Source organism: Phascolarctos cinereus, unplaced genomic scaffold (genome assembly GCF_003287225.1).
Source record: "Phascolarctos cinereus isolate Bilbo 61053 unplaced genomic scaffold, phaCin_HiC Scaffold_2;HRSCAF=192, whole genome shotgun sequence".
In the NCBI taxonomy this organism is placed as follows: Eukaryota; Metazoa; Chordata; class Mammalia; order Diprotodontia; family Phascolarctidae; genus Phascolarctos; species Phascolarctos cinereus.
The window spans coordinates 285,396,558-285,423,184 of NW_027555625.1; the positions used below are offsets into that span (position 1 = coordinate 285,396,558).

At 39.7% G+C, this 26,627-nt stretch overlaps 1 protein-coding gene across 3 annotated transcripts in view; it reads left to right on the plus strand.

Moving 5' to 3' along the window:
• The first annotated feature begins 229 nt into the window (after positions 1 to 229).
• MYLK3 (myosin light chain kinase 3) overlaps positions 230 to 26,627 on the plus strand; it is an 86,582-nt gene continuing 60,184 nt past the window's right edge. Inside the window, exon 1 of one of the 3 annotated variants that reach the window (XM_020985095.2) lies at positions 230 to 472. In XM_020985095.2, the coding sequence (XP_020840754.1) occupies positions 455 to 472 (18 nt within the window). In that variant the 5' untranslated portion in view covers positions 230 to 454. Of the gene's footprint in view, positions 473 to 21,026; positions 21,126 to 26,627 lie in introns of those variants that run through there. The other 2 variants (XM_020985094.2, XM_020985093.1) reach the window with 2 other exon arrangements.

The window sequence follows — 26,627 nt, forward strand, 5'->3', positions numbered from 1 at the left end:
GCTCCTCATGGGGTGGCTTTCAGCATTTGCTGGGCTATCTGAAAACGAGACACCTGCTACTTGTGTTACTTAGTAACTGAGTTGATCCCACTCCGCACTTGTGGCTAAATGTGTCTCAGGGCCGAGGTCCAGACTCTAGAGCAGGAAATAGAATATAATATCCATCACTAGGGAAACAATGGCCTAGACTCCTGATTTAACCCTGTGCTCATGAAAACAGTTCACTGAGCTGGTCAGCAGAGAAAGGGATTGCAATCCTTGGTGATTAGGGAGGGGGCTAGTGTAGTTGTCTGGTTCTCAATGTTCTCCCGAGTACCCTTGGTTATATCCTTGGGCAAGTCATACAACTGCCCTAGTTCTCAGTTTATTTGTTAGTAAGATGGAGGTAATGATACTTATCTATCTCACTGAAGAATTATGAAAGCAAATATTTCAGAAAGACCATTTGACATCCATGGATGGAAGGCGGTATGTAAGTGCAAATAATATGCTTATTTTTTTTTTAATATAGTTAGGGTGTTTTCAGCAAAAGTGTTAGGTAAGTGACTATGATTCAACCAAATCAAACAGTTTTGGAGACCAGTAAAGGGGGGTGATATAAGGAAGGTGGGAGATAACCTAAAATAAACTAAATGCTAAAATTTCCTGTTTTATGGGTGAATTCATTGACCATATGGTGCCTGTTTTCTGGAATTATGTGGAATTATTCTCCAAAGTTTCTATTGTTGTTCATTCCTGAGCATCTTCAGTATCATTTTCATTTTATTGTTTGCAGAAGTTTTCCAACTTTTAAAAACAAAGCCATCTCTAGACCAAAACAAGAGGGCAAAAGGAATTGGACCATGATGTTTATACACTCTAGAGCAAAGGATTGCATTTATTTGGTAAATTGTTAAAAGGAACCTTTTGTTCCACCAAAAAGAAAAATGAGGCATGGTTGCTGTTACTTCACTGTATTTCCTAGAAATCCGTAGTCTTATTAATTACTACTTAAGTATCTTCAGTTCATTAGGGTCTTTGCCGTTAACTTATGGCTTCCATGCCATTCCTGAACATCTTAGGTGGTTTTTTTTTTTGCTAAGTTGGGATCCTGAAGGAGTTAATCGATCTTTTATTAGCTCTGTTTGTCAGCTATACCTTTTTCTGATGTGTATTCTCTGCTCAGGAAATTTTATTAACAACTCAGGCACGCATTGACCATAATCCTTTTTCAAAATTTTACAATAGCAAGAGCCCTGACTTGAGTTTTCCAACTTCTTATTTCGAAGGCATCCTGGTTCTTTGTTATGGGGGAGAGTCTGGTGGGGTTTCAACCTTTATTATAGGACCACTTAATAGAAGCGTCCAGAGGAACATTTTCTAGGATTCTCTTCTCTTTTTCATTTGTTTTGGAGATAGCAATTGCTCAGAAGTTGCTAGATATTTGCTGATCACCTGCAATGTGAGATATTATCCTCTATTATAGTTGTTATTTATATAAGGCTTTAAGATTTACCAAAGGCTCTACATACATCATTTGGTCCTCGCAACAAATCTGGGAGTTAGGTGCTATTATAACCCACATTTTACAGATGAGGAAACTGAGGTTCAGAAGACTAAATTACATACCTAGGGCATACAGATAATAAGTGTTTGAGGTGGAATTTGAACCCAGCTATGCCCAACTTCATGTGCAACACTCTATCTAATACTATAGTTTAATGTTAGTATCCTTTCTAATCCATCCTATCTATCCCTGTCAGATTCATCTTTTTTAAACATTGCTTTAACACCAATACCACCCTACTGAAGAACTTTCAATGACTCTCCATTGCAGGCCAAATCAATTGTAAACTCCTCTGTCAGGTTCTCATGGTCCTCCCATAATCCAGACCATTCTGGCCAATCCAATCCTCTCTTCAACCATTTGCCCCACCAGGTGAACCTCTTCAAAATCCTATGACCATGAGACTGCCTTTCCTGCTTCTGTTCCTTTGCTTGTGTCATCTTCTTTATCTATACTCCTTTCTTTTCTCACTGTCCAAATTCTGCCCGAAGCCATCTCAGATGCACCTTCTCCAGGCAGCCTTCTGTATTCTGATTATTCTTCCTTGACCTGCTTGTCCTCTGAACTCCTTCAGCACTCATAATCTATCCAGGGATGGGGAACCTGTGTTTCAAGTATTCCATCAAAGGGCTGCCCTTGAGGACCTAGAGGGCCACCTGTGGCCTTGAGGCTTCCGGTTCCCCTCCCTGGATACTACACAATTTATATTTTAATACTATCAAATATATCATATGCTATCAAAATGATTTGCTTTAATGTACATAACCTCCACAGCCCTTCAATACAGCATGATGGCGTGGAGGTGATCCTGATTTTTCATAGGCTATGCTAGTGGCAGTCGTGGGTTCTACCTTGCTACAGGGACTTTGGATATGGTGTTAGTAACAGCATGAATCTGTTCTCTATCCATGGTCCAACTCAGCTAAGAACAGAGGGGTTCATCACCAGTAGGAGAGTCACTTGGTGATCATGGCAACCCACGAATCAAAAGTACATTTTGCTCATAAATCTTCATGAATCCCTGGCATTTCCCAAGTAAAGTTTAGATTTCTCTGCCTAGTATTCAAGGTTCTCCACCATCTGGAGCTATTCTACCTTTCTAGCCTTCTATTAATCTATATTCCAGTCAGAATAGCTGACTGCTCCCTGAATATACCCGTACTCCACCATCTGGAGCTATTCTACCTTTCTAGCCTTCTATTAATCTATATTCCAGTCAGAATAGCTGACTGCTCCCTGAATATACCCGTACTCTCCTGCCTTCATGCCCTTGTACATGTTATTTCATATCCCCGGAATGCCCTCTGTCACCCTTTGCCCTTGGAATTCTTACCTATCTTTTAGGACTCACCTGAAATGTCACCTTCTCCATGAAGCCTTCCTTGAGTTCCCATGGCAGTAAGGATCTTGGACCTCATGTGGCATCTTGTTTTCTAACTTTCTAATGAGCTTTTCCTGTGTTATTATACAGCATAGCTATCCATGCTTGTGTGTTATTCTCCTACTAAATTACAAGCTTTGTGACAACAAAGACCCTGCTTTATCTCAACTTTTAAAATAATAGCAGCTAACTTAAAATACTGTCAACCAAGTACTTTTCTCACAATATCCCTATAAAAAGATAGTGCAAGTACTATTATTCCCATTTTACAGATAAGGAAAGAGAAACAGAGTGACTTTCTAATAGTCACATGGCTGGTAAGCCTTAGAGCTAAGACTTAAACCCAAGCCTTCTGACTCCCCATCCAGTGTGCGTCCCAGAAATCCCCTACCCTATCTCCATAGTCCTCTGCATACTGTAAGTTTGTTGAACGAATGAATCTACTTCCCTGTATTATTTGCTGTTGTTGCTTGTGTGTGTATTGTCTTTTTACCCCAGCCAGACTGTGAATTCCCTGTGAGCAGGGGCCAGGTCTTACACTGTGTTTCATCTGTAGTGCCTAGAACAGAGGTGGGGAACCTGCGGCCTTAAGGCCGCATGTGGCCCTCTAGGTCCTCAAATGAGGCCCTTTGACTGCTGCACTTGAGGACCTAGAGGGCCACATGTGGCCTCAAGGGTGCAGGTTCTCCACTCCTGAATAGAACATTGGTGGTGGTAGTGGGGAGGGGGCAGCTAATAAGCACTCAGTAAAGACTTATTGATAGGTTTAAGTAGGAACCGTGGCTTTTTAGGAGCCATACTGCTACACGGATATGTTTATAACCTATTTTGGTTTTCTTAAGTGCCATGTCATAATTCCTTCAATTTATCTCTACAAAGAGTCACCTGCTCATTGTAAAGGTTGATTATATGCTAGATAAATTATATATAAGAATTCTTGCCAGTGACAGAAATGTGAGAGATGTAGGACAATGTAATTTGAGGCATTTCCAGCCCTAACAGTATGCATGTGATTTAATTTGAGTATGGCCAAGGCTCCCAGACCCAGTAATTTTAATTTCCATCACTCTTCACTCAGAGGAGCCACTTCTAATTACAGGCTTTTCCCCACATGCATTTCTTGGTTTCATCCTGGCAGAACCTTGACTCTTACTTAATAACTTTCTGGATGGCTGGGCTTAGCTCAGGGGGCGAAAATTTGCCTATAAGTTAATAAGCAAACTATATTGGCATTCAGTCCTCCTCAACCTCTTCGTGCTTATAGCATCACTCCTCAGACACCAATCACGGCTGGAACCTGTAGTGTACTGACTGCCTCACTCCACCCTACCAGCAAGAGTATTTGTCATATCTCTCTTCTCCAACAAAGCCAGGACAATTTGTTTCTTAGTCCACAGAAGGCCTGAGCTACTGTAAAGCAAAATGGCTCCTTGCTTGTAAGATTTCTTACACCAAAAAAAAAGATGAACTGAAGCTAGTTTCTTTCTTAAGGAGGGAGGGATGTGATTAGAAAAAAGAGGCCTCACTTTCTCTCTCCACTCCTTTCTCATATCAAAAGGCAGAGAGGGAGATATTTAGAAGCCAGATGAGCATTTTGGGTAACCTTTCAGTCAAGCCACGTAGGCATTTGCCCACCCCAAGGGCCAACTCTGTAAATAATGTCATCAACATTCCTTTTTCTAAGCCTAAGAGACAGGAAGGAATAATTACCTAAAGCTGACGGGGTACAACTAGGAGGTACAGCTATGGGATAAAAGTGTTTTAGGGTATCAGGTCACTGCTGTTCCCTCCCACGCCCGGAAAGGCAAAAACAGAAGTTTCTATCAAATGAACTGAGGAGAATTCCTTCTTGCTTTTTGGGGATTGTTCGTCCCTGCCTGGGTGAGAGGAAAACTGGCCTGGACTTCACAGACTTGCATAAGTAATTGATATATAATTGTACACAGAGCCTGAAAATCTCCTATTGCAATATCACGAGAGCAAATTTTCCAGATCTGGTTTCATAGGATAACAGTTTTCCTAATGTTTTCCTGGCAGAAGTCTCTTGTTGTCCTCATAAACACAGACAGTTTCAACTTGGCTAAGAGAGAGGAGGAACACCTTGTTCACCCATGTCCAAGAATCCCTTGTGTTCTCTTTGGGATACAACTTAAATATTACCCTTTGTCTGAAGAGAGACCAGGGAGAGTAAAGGAGCACCTAGATGTCCTTGAGGAATGTAAGTCACTAGGCCCAGGGAATTGAGAATTGACATGTACTCAGTGAGACCCTGTCAGTGACCTCCAAAAAATCATGGAGAACACAAGATGCAGAACTGGAGAAAGGTACTCCCCTCCTTTTCCAAAGGGAGAATAATGGAATCTGTGAATGATAAGCCACTGCACTTGACTTTAACTTCTGGAAAAATTCTCAAATGCATTATTAAAGGGGTGGTTAGGGAATAGCTAGAAAAGGAAACAAAGAGTGATTACAAAGAACTAGCACAGGTTTATTAAGAATTTATTTCCTGTAGGATTAGACCAAGCTTTCTTTGAATAGATTGGCACAGTACAGTGATTGGAGGGAGTGCTGAAGGACCTATGTTTGAGTCTTAGCTCCACCACTCCATAGCTTTGGGAGGCCTCTTGACCTTTTGGGGCCTCATCTGTAAAAAGAGGGGACTGGACAGCTTTATGTATCATTTTACCTCTGGCTCTGTTATCCTACGATATGATTCTGTGATCATATAAATATATGTATATATACATATATATGCATATAAATGTGAACTTCTGCTCATCAACTTTAGGCTAACAGAAAATTTGAACTATTAAGAAATATCCTTGTTTCATATATATGTACATATTTACACACACATGCACATCAGGGGAGAAAGCAGTAGTTAATTTACTTAGCATTAAAAGCATGGACACAAGAAGAATAACATTGCTAACTGCATGTCATGTTTTTGAATGTGTTAGGGGCATGTCATCCCTGACAAAATCTCTAAATTTCAGCTTGATATATTAGCTTGCTTTTCTTCATGGTACAATTTTCTGCTTTTTCTTTTACGTTTCCAGAATGGATGCATAAACCATTGGCTTCCACCAAGGTTTGCAATTCCTAATGAAGTATCACCTACAGTTTTAATTAGTGCACTGTTTACTTCTTTTCCCAGAACATCCTTGACAGAGCAAAATCCTGGTATGGTAATGATGTCCACTGTGCCGTTTTGTTTTATTCCTCATAACTTCATCCCTTGTAACTTTCCCTTCTAAACTTTTCATATTGTGTTTCTGCCTATTTTAAGTCACTGTGACAGCTCATATTTAAAATCAGGTGGATTAATTTTTTGAATAAGTGCTTCTACAACATTTAAAAAAAGAATTGATCCTTTTAGGCTAACCTAATTTACCTTTTTGACAGATTATTAGGCTGTTCAACCAGGAAATTACTATTAATATAGTTTACCTTGATTAAATTTAGATCATATTTTTAAAATGTTTGCTGATGCTTTTTGTTTTTAGACCAATGACACTTTCTAATTAACAACGTGTCCTCCTCCCCCAGTAGTACCTTCCTATGTAACTAAGAAAAAAGTTAGCAAAAAGCAAAAAAACAGACAGAAGAAAAACCCTGTAACCATATCTGACAGTGTATCCAATATTCTGGACCTGTGGTACCCCACCTTGGAACCAAGATCGCTAATTACCTTTGTCCTGGGTTCTGATGTACTTTAGCCTTCTTTTCATTTACATTATTTTTTCATGCATGTTTTTTCTCTTGGTTTTCCTTTCTTCACTCTGCAGCAGTCCAGACAATTTCTTTCATGTTTCTGTTAGTTCTTCATATTCATCATTTCTTATAATGAAAAAATATTCCATGTCATTTACATGTAATAATTTGTTCAGTCATTCTTCATTATCCATTTTGCTTATAGCATTTCATTACTAAAAAAGTTCTCAGGGCCAATTGGCTTAGTACACTGCAGGTCAAAATGCCAAATTCAGGCAATCCACCAGCAATCTCCCCAGTAGCAGAGATGACTGGCATGCATCACCATGGCCAACAGAGCTGGAATTTGAGCTAAGATCTTCTGACTCCAGCTCCATTACTTGGTCCAGTACACTATGCTGCTTCTTATACTTTGTCTCTGCTTCTCTCTGTACAAGTTGTCTCTCTTCACTAGAATGTAGGCTCTTGAAGGCAAGTAGTTTCTTTTTTTTGTCATTATATCCCCTGTATCTGGCAAGGAATAGTGCTTGTTGAATAAATGTTTGTTGAGTTGAATAGAATCCTTATCTGCTAAGCTTTCAGGTTCCTTATTTTCTTTTTTCAAAAATCAATTTTATTGATATTTTCTTTTTGTAGCATCACAAGTTCCTTCAGTACCCCTCCCCCTCTCAGAGAGCCATCTCATCTAACACGTTTTAAAAGGGGGAAAAAAATAAGGAAAAAATCAGCAGAACTGAACAATGCTATGAAAAAGTTTGAAAATATGTGGAATGCATCATATTCATGGACCTCTCACCTCTGTAAGGAATGAGGGAAGATGTCTTCTCATATATATTTTTTGGAGCCATACTTATTTTTTGTAATTTTGCAACATTCATTTTTGTTTTATGATTATTCTTTCCATTTATATTGTTGTATTCATTGGGTATATTGCTTTTTTGGCACTGCTTACTTTACTCTGCATCAGTTTCTATACATCTGTCTGTGTCTCTCTGAATTCATCATATTCACAATTTCTTACAATGCAATATTCTGTTATATTCATATGTAGCAATTTGTTTAGTCATTCCCAAACAAGGCATCTCTTTTGTTTCCAATTCTTTGTTAATCACAAAAAATGATGCTATAAATAATTTGGTGTATATGGGGACTTTCTGCTTATCAGTGACCTCCTTGGGGGTATAAGAATCTCTAGGTCAAAGGGTATGGACATTTTAATTACTTTATTTGAATATCCAAATTATTTTCCATATTGGTTGTTCTGATTTATAGCTTTACTAACAATGTACAAATGTTCTTTATTCCCATAATTCCTCCAACATTGACCCTTCCCATATATTTTCACCTATTTGCATAGTATAAAGTGAAACTTCAGAGTGTTTTGATATGCATTTCTCTTATCATTAACGATTTGAAGCTTTCTTTTGTATAGTTACTAATAGTATTTAATTCTTTTGAGAACTGTTTTTCCTGTATCCTTTGACCATTTATCTATTGAGGAATGTCTTTCAGTCATGTATTAGTTGCTTAATGCTAAACCCTCATCAGAGAAATTTGACATGATTTTCCCCATCTAACTATTTCTCTTACTATTTTAGGTACATCAATTTTGTTTTTGCAGAAGCTTTTCAGTTTCATGTAATCAAAGTTATCCATTTTATCTTTTTTTTTGATATCATAAAAAGTATCTATATAAAACCAAAAGCAAGTATCTTATGTGCTACAAGCTTTCCTAAAACAGGAATAAGGCAAGGATGACGACTTTAATATAATTCCAGAAATGTGATCAATAGTGGTCACACAAGATAAAGAAATTAGAGGCATAAAGTTAGGTAAAGAGGAGGTAAGACTATCCCTATTTGCTGATGACATAATAGCTCACTTAGAAAATCCTGAAGAATTAGCAAAGATACTAATTAAGACAATAGCTTCAGCACAGTTGTTAGCTACAAAACAAAATTTAAGAAATGAACAGCATTTCTATATAATTATAACAATCCAAGAGGCAATCAGAAAGGGAAATGTCATTCCAAATAATTACAAAATGTATAAAATATTTGGGAATCCATTCATGAAAGCACACAAAATATATATATAGAGATTCAACTACAAAGTGCTCATTAAAGATATACAAAATAACTTAAATGGAAGAATATTCAGTGCTAATGTCTAGGCCATGCGAATATAATAAAAATGACAATGCTATCAAAGTTAACTTATAACTTTAATTCTATACCAATCAAACTATCAAAGGGGTATTTTATAGAACTCAATAAAGTAATAATAAAACCCATTTGGAGAAATAAAAAATCTAGAATATCAATGGCAAAAATGAAAAGAGGTAGGGATAGAGGGACTAGCACTTCTAGACCACAGACTATATTATAAAGCAGCAGTCATCGAAACCATTTGGTATTGGTTAAAAAAAAAAAACCAAATCAATGGAACAGACTAGAAAAGGCAGAATCAGAAACAAGTGAACTCTATAACCCAATATTCAATAAACCAGAACATTTGATTACTTAGAAAAGAACTCTCTATTTGAATAAACTACTAGGAACATGAAATTAGCCTGGTAGAAATTAGCCTTAGTCCAATGTGTTATACCATGTTCCATAATAAATTCTAAGTGGAATGCATGATCTTAATATTAAAGTCATACCATAAAAAAAATTAGAAGTAAAGCAGATTATATAGCTCTCACAGCTACAAGACAAGAAATAGAAGGAATTACAAAAGTTTCCAGGTTCTACAACTATCTATCTTTCCCCCCAAATTTCTAGCTGAATACTTTGGTGTCTATAATAACAATCAAATAGGACAACAGATAACAGAGTCATGACAGATTAAAATGTTGGACAAATTCTAATAGTATAAAATTTAACTTGTTTCCAGAGCCAGCTTCACAAGTACAAGATATCAGAGGCATGGTTAGATAACCATTTATTTAATAAAGAACTGAGAGTTTTAGTGTACTGCAAGTTCAATATGAATTAATAGTTGGCCAACAGTAGCCAATAAAAACCAACATAACAAGACTAATGAGATTTTAGGTTGTGTTAAAAAAAAATCTATCTACATATATATCTACATACTTTTACATACATATGTGTGTGTGTGTGTATATATGTATATAGTCCAGAAAGAGAAAAGTGATAGTTCTCTGTACTCTAACCTGATTAGACCCCATGGGTAGTATTGACTTTCAGTTCTGGACACCTCATTTTAGAAAGCTGGAGAGTACCTAGAGGAGAGCAACCAGAATAGTGAATCGTCCTAAGATCATGCCATACAATGATCAATTGAGAAAACTGGGAAAAATGTATTGTCTGGAAAAGATAATACTTGGCAGGGTGGGGGGACAGTGGAGAACAAATAGGCAGGGGTATGCTAGTGAATGTTTAACAAACAGCTTTTTTTGGGGGGGGAGGGAGGATATATGCATTACTAACATTTTTCTATCACTTTCTTAAGCTTAGAAATATAAACAACAACAACAACAACAACAAACTGAGCCCATTTGTAGCATTGGCTGATTTCCAAGATATAAATGATCAAATTGAAAAGTTAATAATTTGCTCTCTGGAGCCAATGTTATTTCAGTATTACACATGGGGACAGAATAACTGAGTCAATTAGCATTTACTAAGGGCCTTCTATGCATGCAATGAGCTAAGCAGCAGGGATACAAAGACAGGCCAAAAAAAAAGAAAGAAAAGAAAGAAAAACTAGAAATTTTTGCTTTCATGGAGTTCTCAGGGAGACAATAGTTTTAAAATGTACTAACAAGATATATAGGGAGGCTTCAAAGTCTTAGTACGGTTCTGAGCTGTTACAGCTGTAAGACTCGTGCTGATGCCTCAAGTTGTACTCACCTCCTCAAGGACTGAAGGAACTTCCAAGAAAGGATCTATCTTCTCTTTCCCCAACTTTCTCACCCAATGCTTGTCTATTAACAGACATTAGGATATACACTTCTGTTTCTTTACCAGAACATTTCCATTAATTCTGAATTTTTCCTTAACCACAAGGAGGCCTGGAGTTAGCTAGAGATGAATGTGAATATAAATTAAAGCAGAGAGCAAACTTCTGCTTAAATGTTAGAAATTTTCCTAATTTGGGTCTCAGAGTGATTGTACTACTTAATTTTTTCATTTAATATAAACTCCCTAAAGCAGCAGGATAGGCAGCTAGGTGCCACAGTGGATGAACTGAGGCCCTGGAGTTGACCTGAGTTCAAAATTGGGGCACAGGCACGGAAGTTTGCTAGTGAATTTTAGTGCTGTAAAGGCTCTTGGAGATGACCATAGTTATAACAACAACTAACATTTATGTAGTACTTTAAGGATTTCAAAGTGCTTTATACATGTAACACATACTTTGGAGCTATGTTCTCACAATCTAGGGCATGGTTTGAAGTACTTATCCCAACTTTCACTTTCTCTGAGTTGTAGCTATTGCAGCCCCCAGGACACTAGGTGTACCCCTGAGGGGTGGGGAGTTGTCTTTCTAGTGCTATAGCTCGTGATCCCACATTGGTGTGTTTCCTCTATGATTATTATTGAGAATCAATTTAGCCAGATTTAAGTAGTTTTTAGAAAAGGAAATTTAGTAATGCAGTACAGTAAGAAGAGTTGGTAAATTTGTCTCTCCTTTTCCCCTCAAAAAGTCTCCACACAGTCTCATTCCAGGATATGCAGGTTCCCAAAAAAAGTGGGCTTAAGCATAGAAAACGTGTGTGGCAAAGGAATGGCTGCTGGTTGCTGGAAGTCTTTTTCTCACCTTTGTAGAGTGCATTATATAGCTTCTTTTTTGGGCTCTTCGTAGAGTTCTAAATCTGCATCCAATCCATCCTTGGCTCTCCATGGAGACACTCCTACTAACTGGTGTTGTCCTAGGGAATGCAATCTTCCTGTAGGAAGAAAGGAAGTCCAAAATCTTCTGGATGCTTGCAGCCTTTAAAGGAATTCCTCTGGCCAAAGGAGGGGAGGGAAAAGGAAGGAGCCCTTGACAGAGGCTGAAGCCGAGGCTTCTCCTTTTCTTCTCCCAGGTGATTCCTCTTCAAAGGTTTGCCTGGAATGCCTCATTTGCTCCAATTTCTGGAATAATTTTGGTTTTCAACTAGTTTGATGTATTATAGATGATTCTTGGGGCATGGCCCAAGTTTCCTCAAGCCTATCTGATCAAGATTTCTGTGTGACTTCATTTCTCAAGGGCTTTTTGTACTTAGTTTTTGTACTTAGATTGATAAAGTAGTTGGAACTAAATCCTATGATTTACATTAATTGTTTTCACTTGGTCTAGCTACTGGGCCATCTTATCACTTACTTTTAGTGGGATTGTTTGATTAATTCATTCTTCCACATCTATTATCTCATTTTATTCTCACAATGACTCTTTTTTCCTTATTTTTTTCTTTCCTTCTTGTTGTCCCTTTTGTCACCCCTTCCTCTCTCTTCTCTTGCCTCATGTTTTCCTTTTCTCTTTTGCTTTTCCTTCTCTCTGCTTTCTTTCTTAGTCTCCTCTCAGCCTCTCCTCTTCATTTTGGCTTCTGCCTATATGCCCTCAGCAGCCATGGTCCTCTCAACACTGCCTCAGCTGCTGGTGGAGGCATTTCGAGACCTTGTTGATACTTAACTCTAGGAGAATTGTGGTTTTAAAGACAGGACTAAATAAGTATAATCAATTTCTGGAGCGAGGTTTGAGCCTAGATATAGTCTACTGTCCTCTTTTTTTGTTGTCCTTGTTGAGTCATGTCCAACTTTTCATGACCATGTGGGCCATACTGTCTGTGAGGCTTTCTTGGCAAAGATACTGAAGTGGTTTGCCATTTCCTTCTGCAATGGATTACGGCAAACAGAGGCCAAGTGACTTGTCCAGGGTCACATAGCTCGTAGGTGCCTGAGGTCAGATTTGAACTCAGGTCTTCCTGACTCCAGATCCAACACTCTATCCACTAAGCCACCTAGCTGTCTCTCTTTATACACAGGGAAACTGAGGCTAATAGTGGAAAAGTGACTTGCTCAAAGTCACACAGGCAATAAGTGGCAAAGTCTGGTCAAGAAACCAAATCTGTCACCGTCATGGTTCTCTAAAAGCTAACGGGCCAGGTTGGGGTAGAGGGAAGGGGTTGCCCAGGGAAAGTGCTGCTTTCCTCTGTTATTCTATTCTAATTAATCAAAGAGTGAGGGAAAAAAAATGACAGGGTAAGTGTTTCCTTCTCCTAGACTTTCCCATTAGAGAGGACTTTCCATCACAAGATCCCAGACAAGATTCAAACTGTGTAAGAGGAGCTGAGCAGGAGACAAGTGTTGGCTGCTAGAATCTTACAGTTAGCACGTGAGGATTCTACCTCGTTTTTCATGTATTTTTCAGGCAGCAGAAGAGAGAGGCCTATTCAAAGGAAATGGAAACTTTCCTTTTTAGCACCTCTAATATAGAATACAATATTTCTCATAGCACTTTCTGTTTGCAAAACATTTTGCAGGCAGTATCAGGGGAGGATGTGTGATTTAGTAGAAGGGGCTTTGGGCTTAAAGTCAAGAGACCTGAATTCTAATCCTAGCTCTTCCCCAAACTAGCAAATCACTCCCCCTCTCTTGGCCTGTTTCCATGGGTAAAATAAGGATGAAAATCTTTGTATCATCTATCTCACAAGGTTCTTGTAAGGATTTATCCATTCATTCAATGAACATTCTATAAGCTCTTGCTATATGCAAAACACTGTATCAGGCAAGGGGTACAAAGACAGATATAGCATAGCTCCTGCTCTCAAGGGTATTACAACTTCAGGTGAGGAGTAGAGGGCAGACTAAACCTACTTTCCTCCTTTTCAGTAGAAAAATGGAGAATCATGGGGGTAAAATTGTAGCCTGACCTATGTCAGATAAGGTGACTTGGTTTTGCTTCATTGGTTTTCTTTGTTACAAGGGGAGCTCAATGGGTCCTGCAAGTATTGGTGGGGGAGGAACTGTCTGTACTACTTTTGAAAAGGCATCGATAAAACATTTTTTAAAAAATCAAATGAGAGGTGGTATATGCACAGACACAAATATTTATGTACCTGAGGAGAGTGAGATGAGTGCAAAGGAAAGGTTTAGGCAAAGTTTGTTTGTTCTTCATCCTGATTTGAAGAGGGAGATGTTAACTTTCAGCTTGTGGGGTCAAGGAAGTCTTCCTGGAGGAGGTGTGGTCTAAATCAAATCTTGAAGGAAGAAAGGGATTTCCAGAAATGGAGATGAGGTAGTGTAGTAGAAAGAGTGCTGGCCCTGAAGTCAGGAAGATCTAGGTTCAAATCCCACCTCAGAAACTAAGCTATGTGACCCTGGGCTAGTCACTTAACTTCTGTCTGCCTCAGTTTTCTTATCTGTAAATGATAATGATAATTAACTTCTACCTTCCAGGGTTGTAGTGAGAATCAAATGGGATAATATTTGTGAAGCCTGTATAAATGCTAGATTATATGAGCAAAGGCACGGAGATAGATGGAGTAAGAAAGGGAAGGGTGTGGGGACAGAGAGAAGCCTAGTTGGACTGAAACAGAGAATACTTAAAAGGGATAGGATGAGAAAAGGCTGGGAAGATGGGTAGGAATCAGCTTGTGGAGGATCAGATGTAATGGTATCAGTGAAAGGCTGTTATAACTAGAAAGTGCCTGGCCTTGGGGTCAGAAAGCCCTGGAATTGAAATTCACCTCCAATACTTCCTTGTCCTATCCTGGCCTGGGACAAATCCATTAAACCTCTCAGAACCTAAACTGGGCGTGGGGATGGTAGTGTGATCAGAGAGTGACTGAGCCCCTCCATTGTGACTGGCCATGGACATTTGCCTTCCTGCTACCACCTGCTCTGTAATTTATTCTGTCTGTACAACTTGTGAAAAAATAGTGATTTAAAAAATTATTGTTGCACTATTTTTATTCCCACTGCTTTCTATTTTTATAAGTATTCTGTGTGGAAAGGCTGACTACATGAGGTTGAAGAATGGCATTTAAGATCATGAAATTTTGCCTTTCTTTAATCCTTTATAACAGATGCCAATCTAAGATATGTGATGAGTGGAAAGGGAGATTGGGGATGGGGAACAGAAACAGAAAGGGAAAGGGAGGAGAGAGAAAAGGAGAAAGAGAAATTTGGAGTGAAAGAGAGGCAAGAGAAATGAATGGAAGGGAGGAGAGAAAGGAAGGGAGAGGATGGAAAAAGGGAAAGGGAATAGAAGAATGGGGAGTAGAGTTGGAAGAGAAAGGGAAGAGAGAATAGAGGGGGAAAGGAAGGAGGAGGAGAAAGTGAAAGTTAAGAGGAGAGAGGTGGAAGGTAGGAGAAGGGAGGAAGTAGAGAGGAAGAAAAGAGAGATGGGGAGAAGAGGGGAGGGATGAGTGGAGGAAACAAATCAGGCATTTTCCAGGGACAGGGAGGAGGCTGAGACTTCTCAAAAGTTTTATGTTGTGGAGCAGAAGGATAGTAAGCCTTTTCACACAGGATACTTAAAAAAAAATAGAAAGCAGTAGGAATAAAAATAATGAGTCACATTGAAGGGAGTCAGTCACCATCTCATCACACTACCATCCCTCCGCCCAGTTAGGCTCTGAGAGCAGAGGGGAGAGGAAAGAAGAAAAAGGGAGGGGAAGAAGAGAAAGGAAGAAGAAGGAAGGAAGGGAGGGAGGAAAGAAGAGAAAGGAGTAAAGGAGAGAGGAAAGAGGGAAAGGTAAGAAGTGAGAGAGAGAGGGATGAAGGGAAAAAGAGAAGAAAGAGGAGAGAGGAGGGAAGAGGAAAGGAGAAGAGAAAAGAGCTCTTTGTGATGCAATATCCACACTGATCTCAGGTTGGAGGAGTGAGGAAAGAGGAGAGAGAGGGAAAAGAGAGGGGAAGAAAAGGAGAGGGCAAGGGAGAAAGGGGGGAAGAGAGGAGAGAAAAGTGGAGAGAGGAGGGAGAGGAGAGGAGGAGAGAGAAAGAAGGGGGGAGGGAAGAAAGAAAGAAATCTCCATCCTCCCTTCTACTTTTCTAGACCTTAGGTCCACCTCTACATTTTATAATCTTAAATCCTTCTATATTTCAAAGCCCAGCTCAACTGCCAGTTTCTCCCTTGGCTCCTGATAAACTGAATGAAGCCTTTGATTTGAGGATCCCTTCCCTGGCCTTCCTTTTCACAAAATCTCTCCTATTGGCCTATAATAATACCTGAAATTTTCCCATTGCCTTCTCCTTTAGGTCAAAGCACTGAAGGCCTGAGATCAGTGTGGCATAATGATTGGAGTGCTAGATGGAGCATCAAGAGAGCTAGGTTCAAATCTCACCTCAGGTACTAATTAACTAAGTGACAATTAGTAAGTCAGTTTCTGAACTTATTTCCTCATCTGTAATATCACCAAGAATAGGTAGGATTTTGATAGAAAACAAGGGAGAAAGTGTGAGTGGAGAAGGGGCCAAATCAGGCATTCTCCAGGGACAGAGAGGAGGGTAGGGCTACTTAAAAGTTTTGTTCTGTGGAGCAGTGGGAGACTGTGAGCTAGTCTTATTTCAGTATGAAAATTTTAGTGGACTGAATAGATCAATAGTATTCAACAATGTGGTCCAGCAACCAGGAAAGTGAATTCAATTTTAGGTTGTATTCATAGAGGGTTAGTGTCATCTGAAAGATACCTTTTTCTGGTCCTTCTTAATGCTAGTGCCTTTCCTCTGAGATTATCTCCAATTTATCCTGTGTATCTTATTTGTACACAGTTGTTTTCTTGTTGTCTGTCCCTCCCCATCTCCCATTAGACTGGGAATTCCTTGAGGGTAGGGATGATTTTTGCATTTCTTTATATCCTCAATGCCAAGTAACCTGTGATCTGAGGCCATATGTAGCCTTCTAGGTCCTCAAGTGCTGCCCTTTGACTGAATCCAAACTTTTATTTTTTTTGTATGAAGCAATCAGGGCCACACAGCTAGTGTCAAGAGTCTGAGGCTGGATTTGAACTCAGGTCCTCCTGACTCCAAGGCCAGAGCTCTATCCATTGTACCACCTAGCTGCCCCAAACTTTTGTTCTGTGAAGTCTGGATTCAGTCAAAGGGCCTAAAGGGCCACATGTGGTCTGTAGGCCACAGGTTCCCCACCCCTGGTCAAGTACATAGTGGGCATTTAATAAATGCTTGTTGACTCCACTAGAATTGTCAAGGTACTAGTCTCATTTGTTTTCTGTTCTTGGTTTCACCACATCTACAGGATTGCATTCAGTTCTGGGTATCATATTTTAGGACACTGATAACCTGGGTAGAGCTGTGAGTCCATGTAAGATACTGATGGAAAGATGGGGAGATCCAACATCCTTTGAAGTTGGCAACGTCCTCCACTTGAAAGAAGAAGCTCTGAAGGAAACCTAGCCCTGCTGAGGCAAAGGCTGAAGCCTCTCCTTCTCCTTTCTTGCCCCACTACCCTCCCCCAAAGGTGGTTCCTTCTCAGGAAGGACCCTTCTCAGGAGCTAGACTTCCGCACTCACTCAAATTTCTGGAATTCCCTTCCTTTCCAGGTCAACCAATAATTTATAGATGATCCCTGGAGTGTGGCCCAAATTTCTGGCCTATCTGAACATAGTTCTTGGGCAAGTCAGAGCCACAGCTCCTCCCCCCCACTTTGTTCAAGGCATATTCTTGATTGTTTAAGATGTGTTCTGACCTATTTAAGGCATCCAAGCTGAAGTGCTGGTGGGGTGGTTTCCAAATGGAGCCTTATATAAAGAAAGAATTTCCTCATAATTAAAGCTATTCCAAAAGTGGAATGGGCTGCTATGGGACGCAGTGAACTCCCCACCATTAGAGGTCTTCAAATGGAAGCCAGATAAAGATGTTTTAGAGAAGATTCTTGTTCAGGTACTGGTTGGACTCTATTAGATATCCTCTGGAGTCTGTCTCCTTCAGCTTTAAAATTCTATGATTCTGTGATAGTTGTCTACGTGATGCTGCTCCAACAGTCTGATAGTCACAGGGACACTGCAGGGCCCAAACAGTGTCTGGAGAAGGTATCACTTTACTTTCTCAGACCTTTTTTAGCTCTCCTCAGAGAAGGCTGTGGAGCCCAGAGGGGGCTTGTTCTAGGCTGAGGGCCAAGTACCCTAGGGGAAGACAGCTTAGCCTCCCGTTGGGTAACAGGCAGCCATATCAAGGAGGGCCATCTGTTGTCAAAGTCAAAGTGACAGGAGGAGAATTTTTATCTGCTCGAAGTTCCATAATTTATTTTTGAAATTCCTGTGGGTGGTGGGTAGGGCAGGCCAGAAACCTAGCTTTGGTCTCAAGGCAAGCCAGTTCTGCTCCTGCTGATTCCAGGGAGTCCCCTTTAACGATAATTCAGTTTTATTCAACATTTATTGAATGCCCATTATGTGCAAGAGAAGAGAAAGGAAAGAGAAAGTATTTTTTTTTTGTTTAAAGCTGGGGTCCTTTTTTGTGTCATGGACCTCTTTGGCAGTCTAGAAAGCCCATGGAATCCTTCTCAGAATAATGTTTTTAAATGCATAAAATAAAATAAATAGGATTACAAAGGATACTGAAATCGAGTTATTGAAGTACTTTAAGAAAAAGTTCATGGATTCTAGGTTAAGAGCCCTTGGTCTAAAGGGACTGCATTGGTTTCTGTTGCTGGGAAAATGGAGAGAGAGAGAGAGAAGAGAGAGAGAGAGAGAGAGAGAGAGAGAGAGAGAGAGAGAGAGAGAGAGAGAGAGAGAGAGAGAGATGGGAAGATGTAATAAATACTTAATTAATGTTTCTCATTACTAGTTTATAGTTATCTAGCCCTTTACAGTTTGTAGAATACTTTTCTCACAACAATATGGGAAAGTAGGCCATCAAGATAAATGTGTTTTCAAAATACGTTTTTATTGGTATATTTTACATCACCTAAATTTTCCTTTATATCTCTCCCTCTTTTGCCTCTCTGAGAAAGATCTCATACAACAAAGAATTATTTTTAAAAAGAAAAAAAGAAGGAGAAAAAATTAGCCTAACCAATCAATACATTGAAAAAAATCTGACAACATGTGCAGCATTCCATACTTGTGCTGCCCCTTCCCTCCTCTACAAAGGAGTTAGGGGAGGCATCTTCTTTTAGCTATTTCTTTGGAGCCAAAGCTTATTCTTTGTAATTTTCACTTTTGATTGCTTTGTGGAGGTTCTTTCCGTTTACATTATCGTCATCATTGTGTGGATTATTTTCTTGGCTTTATCAGTTCATATAAGTCTTTCTGTGCTTCTCTGAATTCATCATGTTCATTGTTTCTTGTAGCATGGTAACATAGTATTCCATTCATGTCCCACAATTTGTTTTCATATATATGTATATATATAGACACACACACACATATATATATATATATATATATATATATATATATATGTATCTATATACATATATAATTGTTACATATACATGGTGTACTTGGAATCTATTTTTATCAGTGACCTACACGGGAGAGATACACACATATATACATACACATATCCTATTTCTGGGTCAAAGAGTATGGACATTTTATGTACTTTATCTGCATAATTCTGAATTACTTTCCAGAACTGTTGCACTAATTCATTGCTCCACCAGCAAGCATGCAGATATTATTATTCACATTTTGTAGCTGAGGAACTGACTTAGATCATTACACAGCTAATAAGTGGTAGATTGATTTGAACCCAGGTCTTCTGATTATAAGTTACCCAGAATGTGATTGGGGATTGACCAAGACACTTTAGGATGAATCTATTCTGCTGCTTCCCACTGGATCAGAGAACAATTGTGGGATGAACTCTTGGAAATTGGGTTTTGTAGCCTGGCCCCCAAGTAATATGTTTAGCCTGTTTAAGGAAAAGTATCATTCCAGTGAGGCCTCTCTAGGTCTCAGTTTCTCATTCTATAAAATGAGAAGCCTGGATTTGAAAATGTCTTAGGTCACTTATAGTCTTAAATTCTGTGGAGTGGTGGATATCTTCCCCTCTCTAACAGATGTAGGCTTTGTTCCTCATTGTTTTCTTATGTGGGGAAAAGGGTTCAGGGGTTCCCCTGAAACTCTTGGGGTTGACATATTGGTGTGCTTTAAAGTAAATGACATAATAGGTCCTATAGGAGACATCACCAGGGACACTGACTTTCCAATCTTGGAATTGAAATACACACTGCACAAGACTGTTGGTCTGTTTCTTTCTTGATTTTCTTCTGTTGTGGAAGGCTTCTTGAAAACAGGAGAAAAGACAGTGTCAGAATCACAGATTTCAGAGCTGTCAAGAGAACTTAAAGGTCACCTAGTCCAATCCAAGCCTGGACAGTAAGCTCCTTTAATATGTTTCTAAGATGGTTTCAGAGAATCCTGGGAAGGAAGACCTGTATCAACTGATGCATAGTGAAATGAGCAGAACCAGGTGAACAATCTGCACAGTAACAGCAATATTATAAAGATAATCAGCTTGGAAAAACTTAGTAATTCTGGTCAGCACAATCACCCACCATAGTTCCAAAATACTCATGATGAAACATGCCACTCACCTCCAGAACAAGAACGAATGGATTCGGAGTGCAGATGGAAGCATTTTTTTCCCTCTTTTTCTTGCATGATTTTTTTTTTGGGTGAGGGGAACATGGCTAATGCAGAAATTGGTTTTATATGACTATACATATTTGTAATAGGTTTTGTTTTTCTTTCCTTCTTATTGGGTGGGGAAGGAGACAGTGGGAGAGAAATTGGAACTGAAAAAAAAAGAACAACAAAAAAACCCTCTATGCTTTAAAAATAAATAAACAAACAAACCATCCCCAATAAATAGCCATCCATATTCTGCTTGAAGATTTCCAGTCTTGGGGAACTCACTACCTTCCAGAACAGATCATTCTGATTTTAGACAGCTGTTACTGTTAGGAAAAATTTCCTTGTATGGAGCAGAAATCTGCCTCTCTACAACTTCTACTTCATGCTACTGGTTCTGCCCTCTCAAGGCAAGTAGAAAAAATCTAATCCTTTATTTTTACCCAATAGAGACCATTTACATAATTGAAAGACAGCTCTCTGGAAGGTATCTTTAAAGTCTTTTCTAGCTTAAGGATTCTCTGGTTTAAAGACAGGTTTGAGCTATAAACCCTTGCAGGGCCTTCCAGTGACTTTGCTGTCTCTGTTTCCATGACCAGTCACTCATCTAAGTGGCGCAGGAAGTAGAGGCCCCAAGAGAGGCAGATAACATCCAGTGCAATTGATAAGGGGGTGAAACTCTCTGGATGCCTGTTATAGAGTCTGAGATAAGAGGAAATTCTAGGCTTATCGCTCTGGGCTGAGTTCTAGCTAGCTCCATCCTGGCAGCCCTGCCTCATTTGCAGGGCTGCTCCAGGGTAGATGGGCAGGGGGCCACAGCTGGGTGAAATAAACAAGGCGTGTGCATTGCTGTTGGAATGGGGACCTTGTACCGGGCACCAGAGCTGTCCCGCTCAGACACAGGAGGACACCAAGGGCCTGACCATGTGCAGAGGTTGGCGGTAAGGGCAACTCCTCCCCTCCCAAGTTCAGATTGAATGAAGTAGGGACTTTTGGAAACAAGATCCTCTGAAAACTATGTACATAGACACTTCCCTTTGCTGTACATTTTTGGACAGAGCAGCATGTTTGGGTGGTGGACAGTCATTTGGCTTCACCATACTAAGCAAAGGGGGTGATTGGGCAGATAGGCCCCAATAGTAGATAACCCTGAAGTTTGTGTTTCAAGGGCCTTTCTGTTACTCTTTTTCTATGAGATTCCCTAATGCTAAATGTGTACATTCCTAATACAATTAAGTACCTGCAGAAGGGGTGGGGTCAGGTGAGGTGGGAGGAAACATGCTGGGAGGGCTCCCGCCCTGGGCTTTTTGTTGTTTAGGTGATTTAGTTGTGTCCCACTCTTGGTAACTTCATTTGGGATTTTCTTGGCAAGGATACTGAAGTGGTTTGCCATTTCCTTCTCCAGCTTATTTTACAGATGAGGAAACTGAGGCAAAAAGGGTTAAGTAACTCACCCAGGATCACAGAACTAGTAGGTTTCTGAAACCGGATTTGAACTCAAGTCCTTCTGACTCCAGACCCAGTGCACTATCCATTGCGCAATTGTCTCTATTTGTCTGGCATCCCCCTGTTAGATTGCAAACTTGGTGATGGCAAGAATTGCATTTTATCTAAGCTTTATATAGGTTAGCATTCCACTAGGCAGTAGGCACTAAATAAATGCTTGTTAATCGAATGAATGGTTAAATGAATGCATTGTTGCTGGGGAGAGTCCATGGAGTGCAGAAACCATAGAGGAATCAGTGAAGAATGGAGAGAGCTGACTTCTCTACCCCAGGTTCCCAGGCATCTGTCTATACAGGGACATGGCGTGGTTGTAGTTAAACAAAATCAGGATGAAAGATCAGCATAGTAAGCACTCCTTAAAAAAAAAAAAGGGCCCTTCCCAGGGAGGACAAAGAGCTTGGGGGCTTTGGTGACCATTTTTCAATGAACCATAAGATTCTAGAATCAGAGTTAGAAATGACCTTTGAAGTCATCTAGTCCAACTCCTAATAATAATTATGAGTATTTTCTTAATAAAATAAATAATAATAAAAGTTCAAAATCCAGTTTGGCTTTAAATGTATTTTTTTATTATTCTGTTCTAAAAGGCTTCTAATAATGAGTGGATCAGTGGATAAAGAGTTGGACTTAGAGGCAGGAAGAACTGAGTTCAAATGTGACCTCAGACATGTAGTAGCTATGTGACCCTAGGTGAGTCATTTCTCTGCCTCCTTTCCTCATCTGTATAATGGGGGTAATATTAGCACCTACCTCCCAAGGTTGTTGTGAAGATCAAATGAGATAGTATTAATATTTGTAAAATGCTTTGCAAAGCTGAAAGTGCTATATAAATGCTAGCTATTATTATCATTATTAAAGACAAATCTGCCTACTGTTATTCCCCTTAAATAACATTGCATTTCTCTTTTGTGTACCTTTGCATGGGCTGTAACCCATGCATTCCTCCTCACTCCTTGCTCTTAGAATTATCAAGCTTCCTTCAGAACCCAGCTCAGGTGCCACTTCCTTCCTACAAGAAGCATCCCCCTCTCTCTCTTCCCTCCTCCCAAACTACACCTGTTTCCACATTCCAAGACCACCTCCTCCATAAAGTGTTCTCTGTAACCGCAGTGAGTGATCTCTTCTCTTTAGACCAGATACGCTCCTTATACCTCCCTCCAGAAATCACCTCATCTGTGTTTTGTATTTTACTCTGTGTACCTGCTGTAACCCTCCCCCCAGTCAAATGTGACGATAATAAAAATAGCTAGAATTTGTCTAGAGTTTTAAGGTTTGCAAAGCACTTTATGTACCTTAACTAATTTGAGCCTCATAACAAACTTGTGAGACAAGAAATATTATTATTTCTATTTTAAAACCAAGGAAAATGAGGATGAAAGAAATTAAGAGACTAGAATGTGGAGGTGAGGTTCGGAGAACTAACTACTGAAGCAGCTTTTGAATTCAAGTCTTCCAGGCGCTGTCCATTACACCACTTAGCTGTCTTGAAGGCATGGACTATTTCTTTTTTGTTTGTCTTTGTAACCCCAGGGCTTCACAGTGCCCAGCCCATTTGTTGTTGTTTGGTCATGTCTAATACTTTGTGACCCATCTGAGATTTTCTTGGTGGAGATCCTGGAATGATTTGCTATTTCCTTCTCCAGCTCATTTTATAAATGAGGGAACTGAAGCAAACAGGAGTAAGTGACTTGCCCAGGGTCATACGGCTAGTAAGTATCTGAGGATGAATTTGAACTCAGATCTTCCTGGTTCCAGGCCTATGCTCTAGCCACTGCACCCACCTAGCTGTTCCCTAGTACATAATAGGAACTTAAATACTTGTTGAATTGAGCTAATCCTTTGTATTTATAAAAATGGGAGCACCTAGGTGATGCAGTGGTTAGAACCCCGCCTCCCTCATGTCAGGAAGATCTGAGTTCAAATCATCCTCAGAAACTTATTAGTTGTGTGACCGTGGGCACGTCACTTAACCCTGTTTGCCTCAGTTTCCTCATCTGTAAAATGAGCTGGAGAAGGAAATGGCAAACCACTCTAGTATCTTTGCCAAGAAAACCCCAAACAACCATGGGGTCACAACGAGTCAGATACAAATGAACAACTGAACAACAATAACGCATTTATATAGCCACTTACAAACCATTTTCTAAGATTTGATTTTTTTTTCGTCTTTCCTGAGCAGTCTCTCAGGTTTCTTAAAGAAAGAATTTTGGTTTTTTGTTGTTTAGAAAAATTCCTGGTGGGTCCATTTGCTTAGAGCAGTCTCAGTGGTGTAGTGACTGATGGAACAGATCAGAACTGGTCTCCAAGGTTTGAGGAATTCTCCAAACATTTACTGAGTGCTTGTCGAATGCAGGATTCTGGGCCTGTGCTGAGGAGAAGCCAGAGATGAGTGAGACACACTTGCTGACCTGGAGGAACCTACATTCTAGTCAGGGAGATAAGCAGGATAGAGATAACTCTAGTAAGGCAGGACATGCTAAGTGTTATGGGGAGTCAGAGAAGAGATCACTCACTTGGGGGTACAGTGAACGCTTTGTGGAGGAGCTATGGGCAGGTTTCCAACAGGCATAGATGGATGTGGAGGATGCTGCACATTTAGGACAATGATAGGAGAAAGAGAGAGATGGAAAAGTGTGGGATGGCAAGCAGCCTAGTTTGGCTGGAATTCAGGTTGGGTATCTGAGACCAAAGGGGAAATTTAGGATCATTTTGCTGCCTTAAAAGACCTGTGAGAGACTTTAAGTGACTCAGTAGTGTGCTACCTGTTCAAAGGGTATCCTTGGCAAATAGCAGTGAAGGGATGAAGAAATTGAAGCTTAGGGGGTCAAGTGACTTGACCAATGCTGTGCAAGTAAGTAGCAGAACCAAGATTTGAACACAGGTCCTCTGACTCCATTAGTTTTTTAGGTCAAGTCCAAACTCATCCTGGTATACTTCAACTAGACTTTGTGGCACAGTAAAAATAGTGCTAAAAATGGGGAATCACAACACCAGGTTTCAATTCCTGGCTCTGTCACTTGCTGGCTATATGATATTGGGTAAGTCACTTGTTTAACCTGAGTCTCAGTTTCCTCATCTGTAAAACAACAAGTGACCTCTAACACTTTTAGGTTTAAATTTTATGATCCTGAACTCTGGGCAGGTAAGCTGGGTGTTGTATCTTGGGGACTCCGTCATGTGACACAAGCACAACAGATGTTTAATATCAGAGCTGTTACTAGGTCTGGGCAAACACAGCTTTGGACCTGGGAACTGAAATTTAGGGAGTACAAAAATTTAGTGTGTGTACTATTTCAACAAACATTTCTTCGAGGTGGTATTGGATTGTGAAAAATCTAGTTAGCAATAATAATTAGTCAAAATAGGAAGCTACCAGATCATTTTAAATTTAATATTTTTTTTATTTGGTGAGTTAATCGGGGTTAAGTGACTTGCCCAAGGTCAAACAGCTAGTAAGTGTCAAGTGTCTGAGGCTGGATTTGAACTCAGGTCCTCCTGACTCCAGGGCCAGTGTTCCATCCACTGTGCCACCTACCTCCCCTTAATTTTTTTTTTTCAATGAGCAAAATCTATTTTCTTTCTTTCCTACCTCCCCTTATTGGGAAAAGAAAAAGAAAACCAAAACCCTAATAACAAGTATTTAGAGTCAAGCAAAACAAATTCTCACATTATCCATGTCTAAAAACATGTGTCTCAATTTGCACCTTTAATCCATCACATCTTTCTCAGGGGTAGCATGTTTTGTCACGGATCCTCTGGAATTGTGGTAGGTCATTGAGTTGATTAGAATTCTTATGTCCTTCAAAGTTGTTTATCTTTACAATATTGTTATTGTACAAACCGTTCTCCTGGTTCTACTAACTTTACATCACTTCATACGAGTGTTTCCAGGATTCTCTGAAACTGTCCCTTCATCATTCCTTCTAGCACAATAGCATTCTTTGCATTCCTATAACATAATTCATTTAGCCATTTCCTAATTGATGGACACCTCCTTAGTTTGTACTTCTTTGCCACCATAAAGAGAGCTACTGTAAGTATTTTTGCACGTATGGATCCTTTCCCCCTTTCTTTGATCTTCTTGGGGTATAGACCTAATAGTGATATCTCTGGGTCAAATGCACATTTTAGTCACTTTTTGAGCACAATTCCGAACTGCTTTCCAGAATAGCTGGACCAATTCACAGACTTACTAACGACTGTGTATTAATGTGCCTATTTTAGATCATTGTTAATAGCATCCATCTGTGAGCTATTATGGTAACTAATTTCCCTTCCCTATCAACTGAATTTGTCTTAATTACTTCTTGTATTATTTCCACATCATGAATTACAAAGCTGGTTTGAGGGTATGCTTCTCACTGCTACTTGCCCCAGGTGCCAAAATAGCTAGTTATGGCTTAGCTCAATGTTCACTGAACGGATCAATGAATGAATAAATTCAAGGTCTTTCATAATCTTGCCTATTATTGTGTAAACTGGATAGTAACTGAATTCCTTGATATACATCTTCTGTTTCAGGCAGAAATGTCCGTATCAATACATCACTGGCCCTGAAGTCAGGAGGACCTGAGTTCAAATTTGGCTTCAGACCAAACACTTGACACTTACTAGCTATGTAACCCTGGACAAGTCACTTAACCCCAATTGCCTAAAAATTAAAAAAAAAAAAGAGGTGGAATAATTTTGGGGCAGCTAGGTGGCACAGTGGATAGAGTACTGGCCCTGGAGTCAGGAGGACATGAGTTCAAATCTGGCCTGACACACATAGCACTTACTAGCTGTGTGACCCTGGGCAAGTCACTTAACCCCATTGCCTAACCCCCCCCCCCCAAAAAAAGGAAACGTCCGTATCACTCTCTTGTACATCTCCCATCCCTAGTTTCACTTCCTCATCTCTTTATATGTTGCTCCTTCAGCTCAGAATGCCTTCTCTT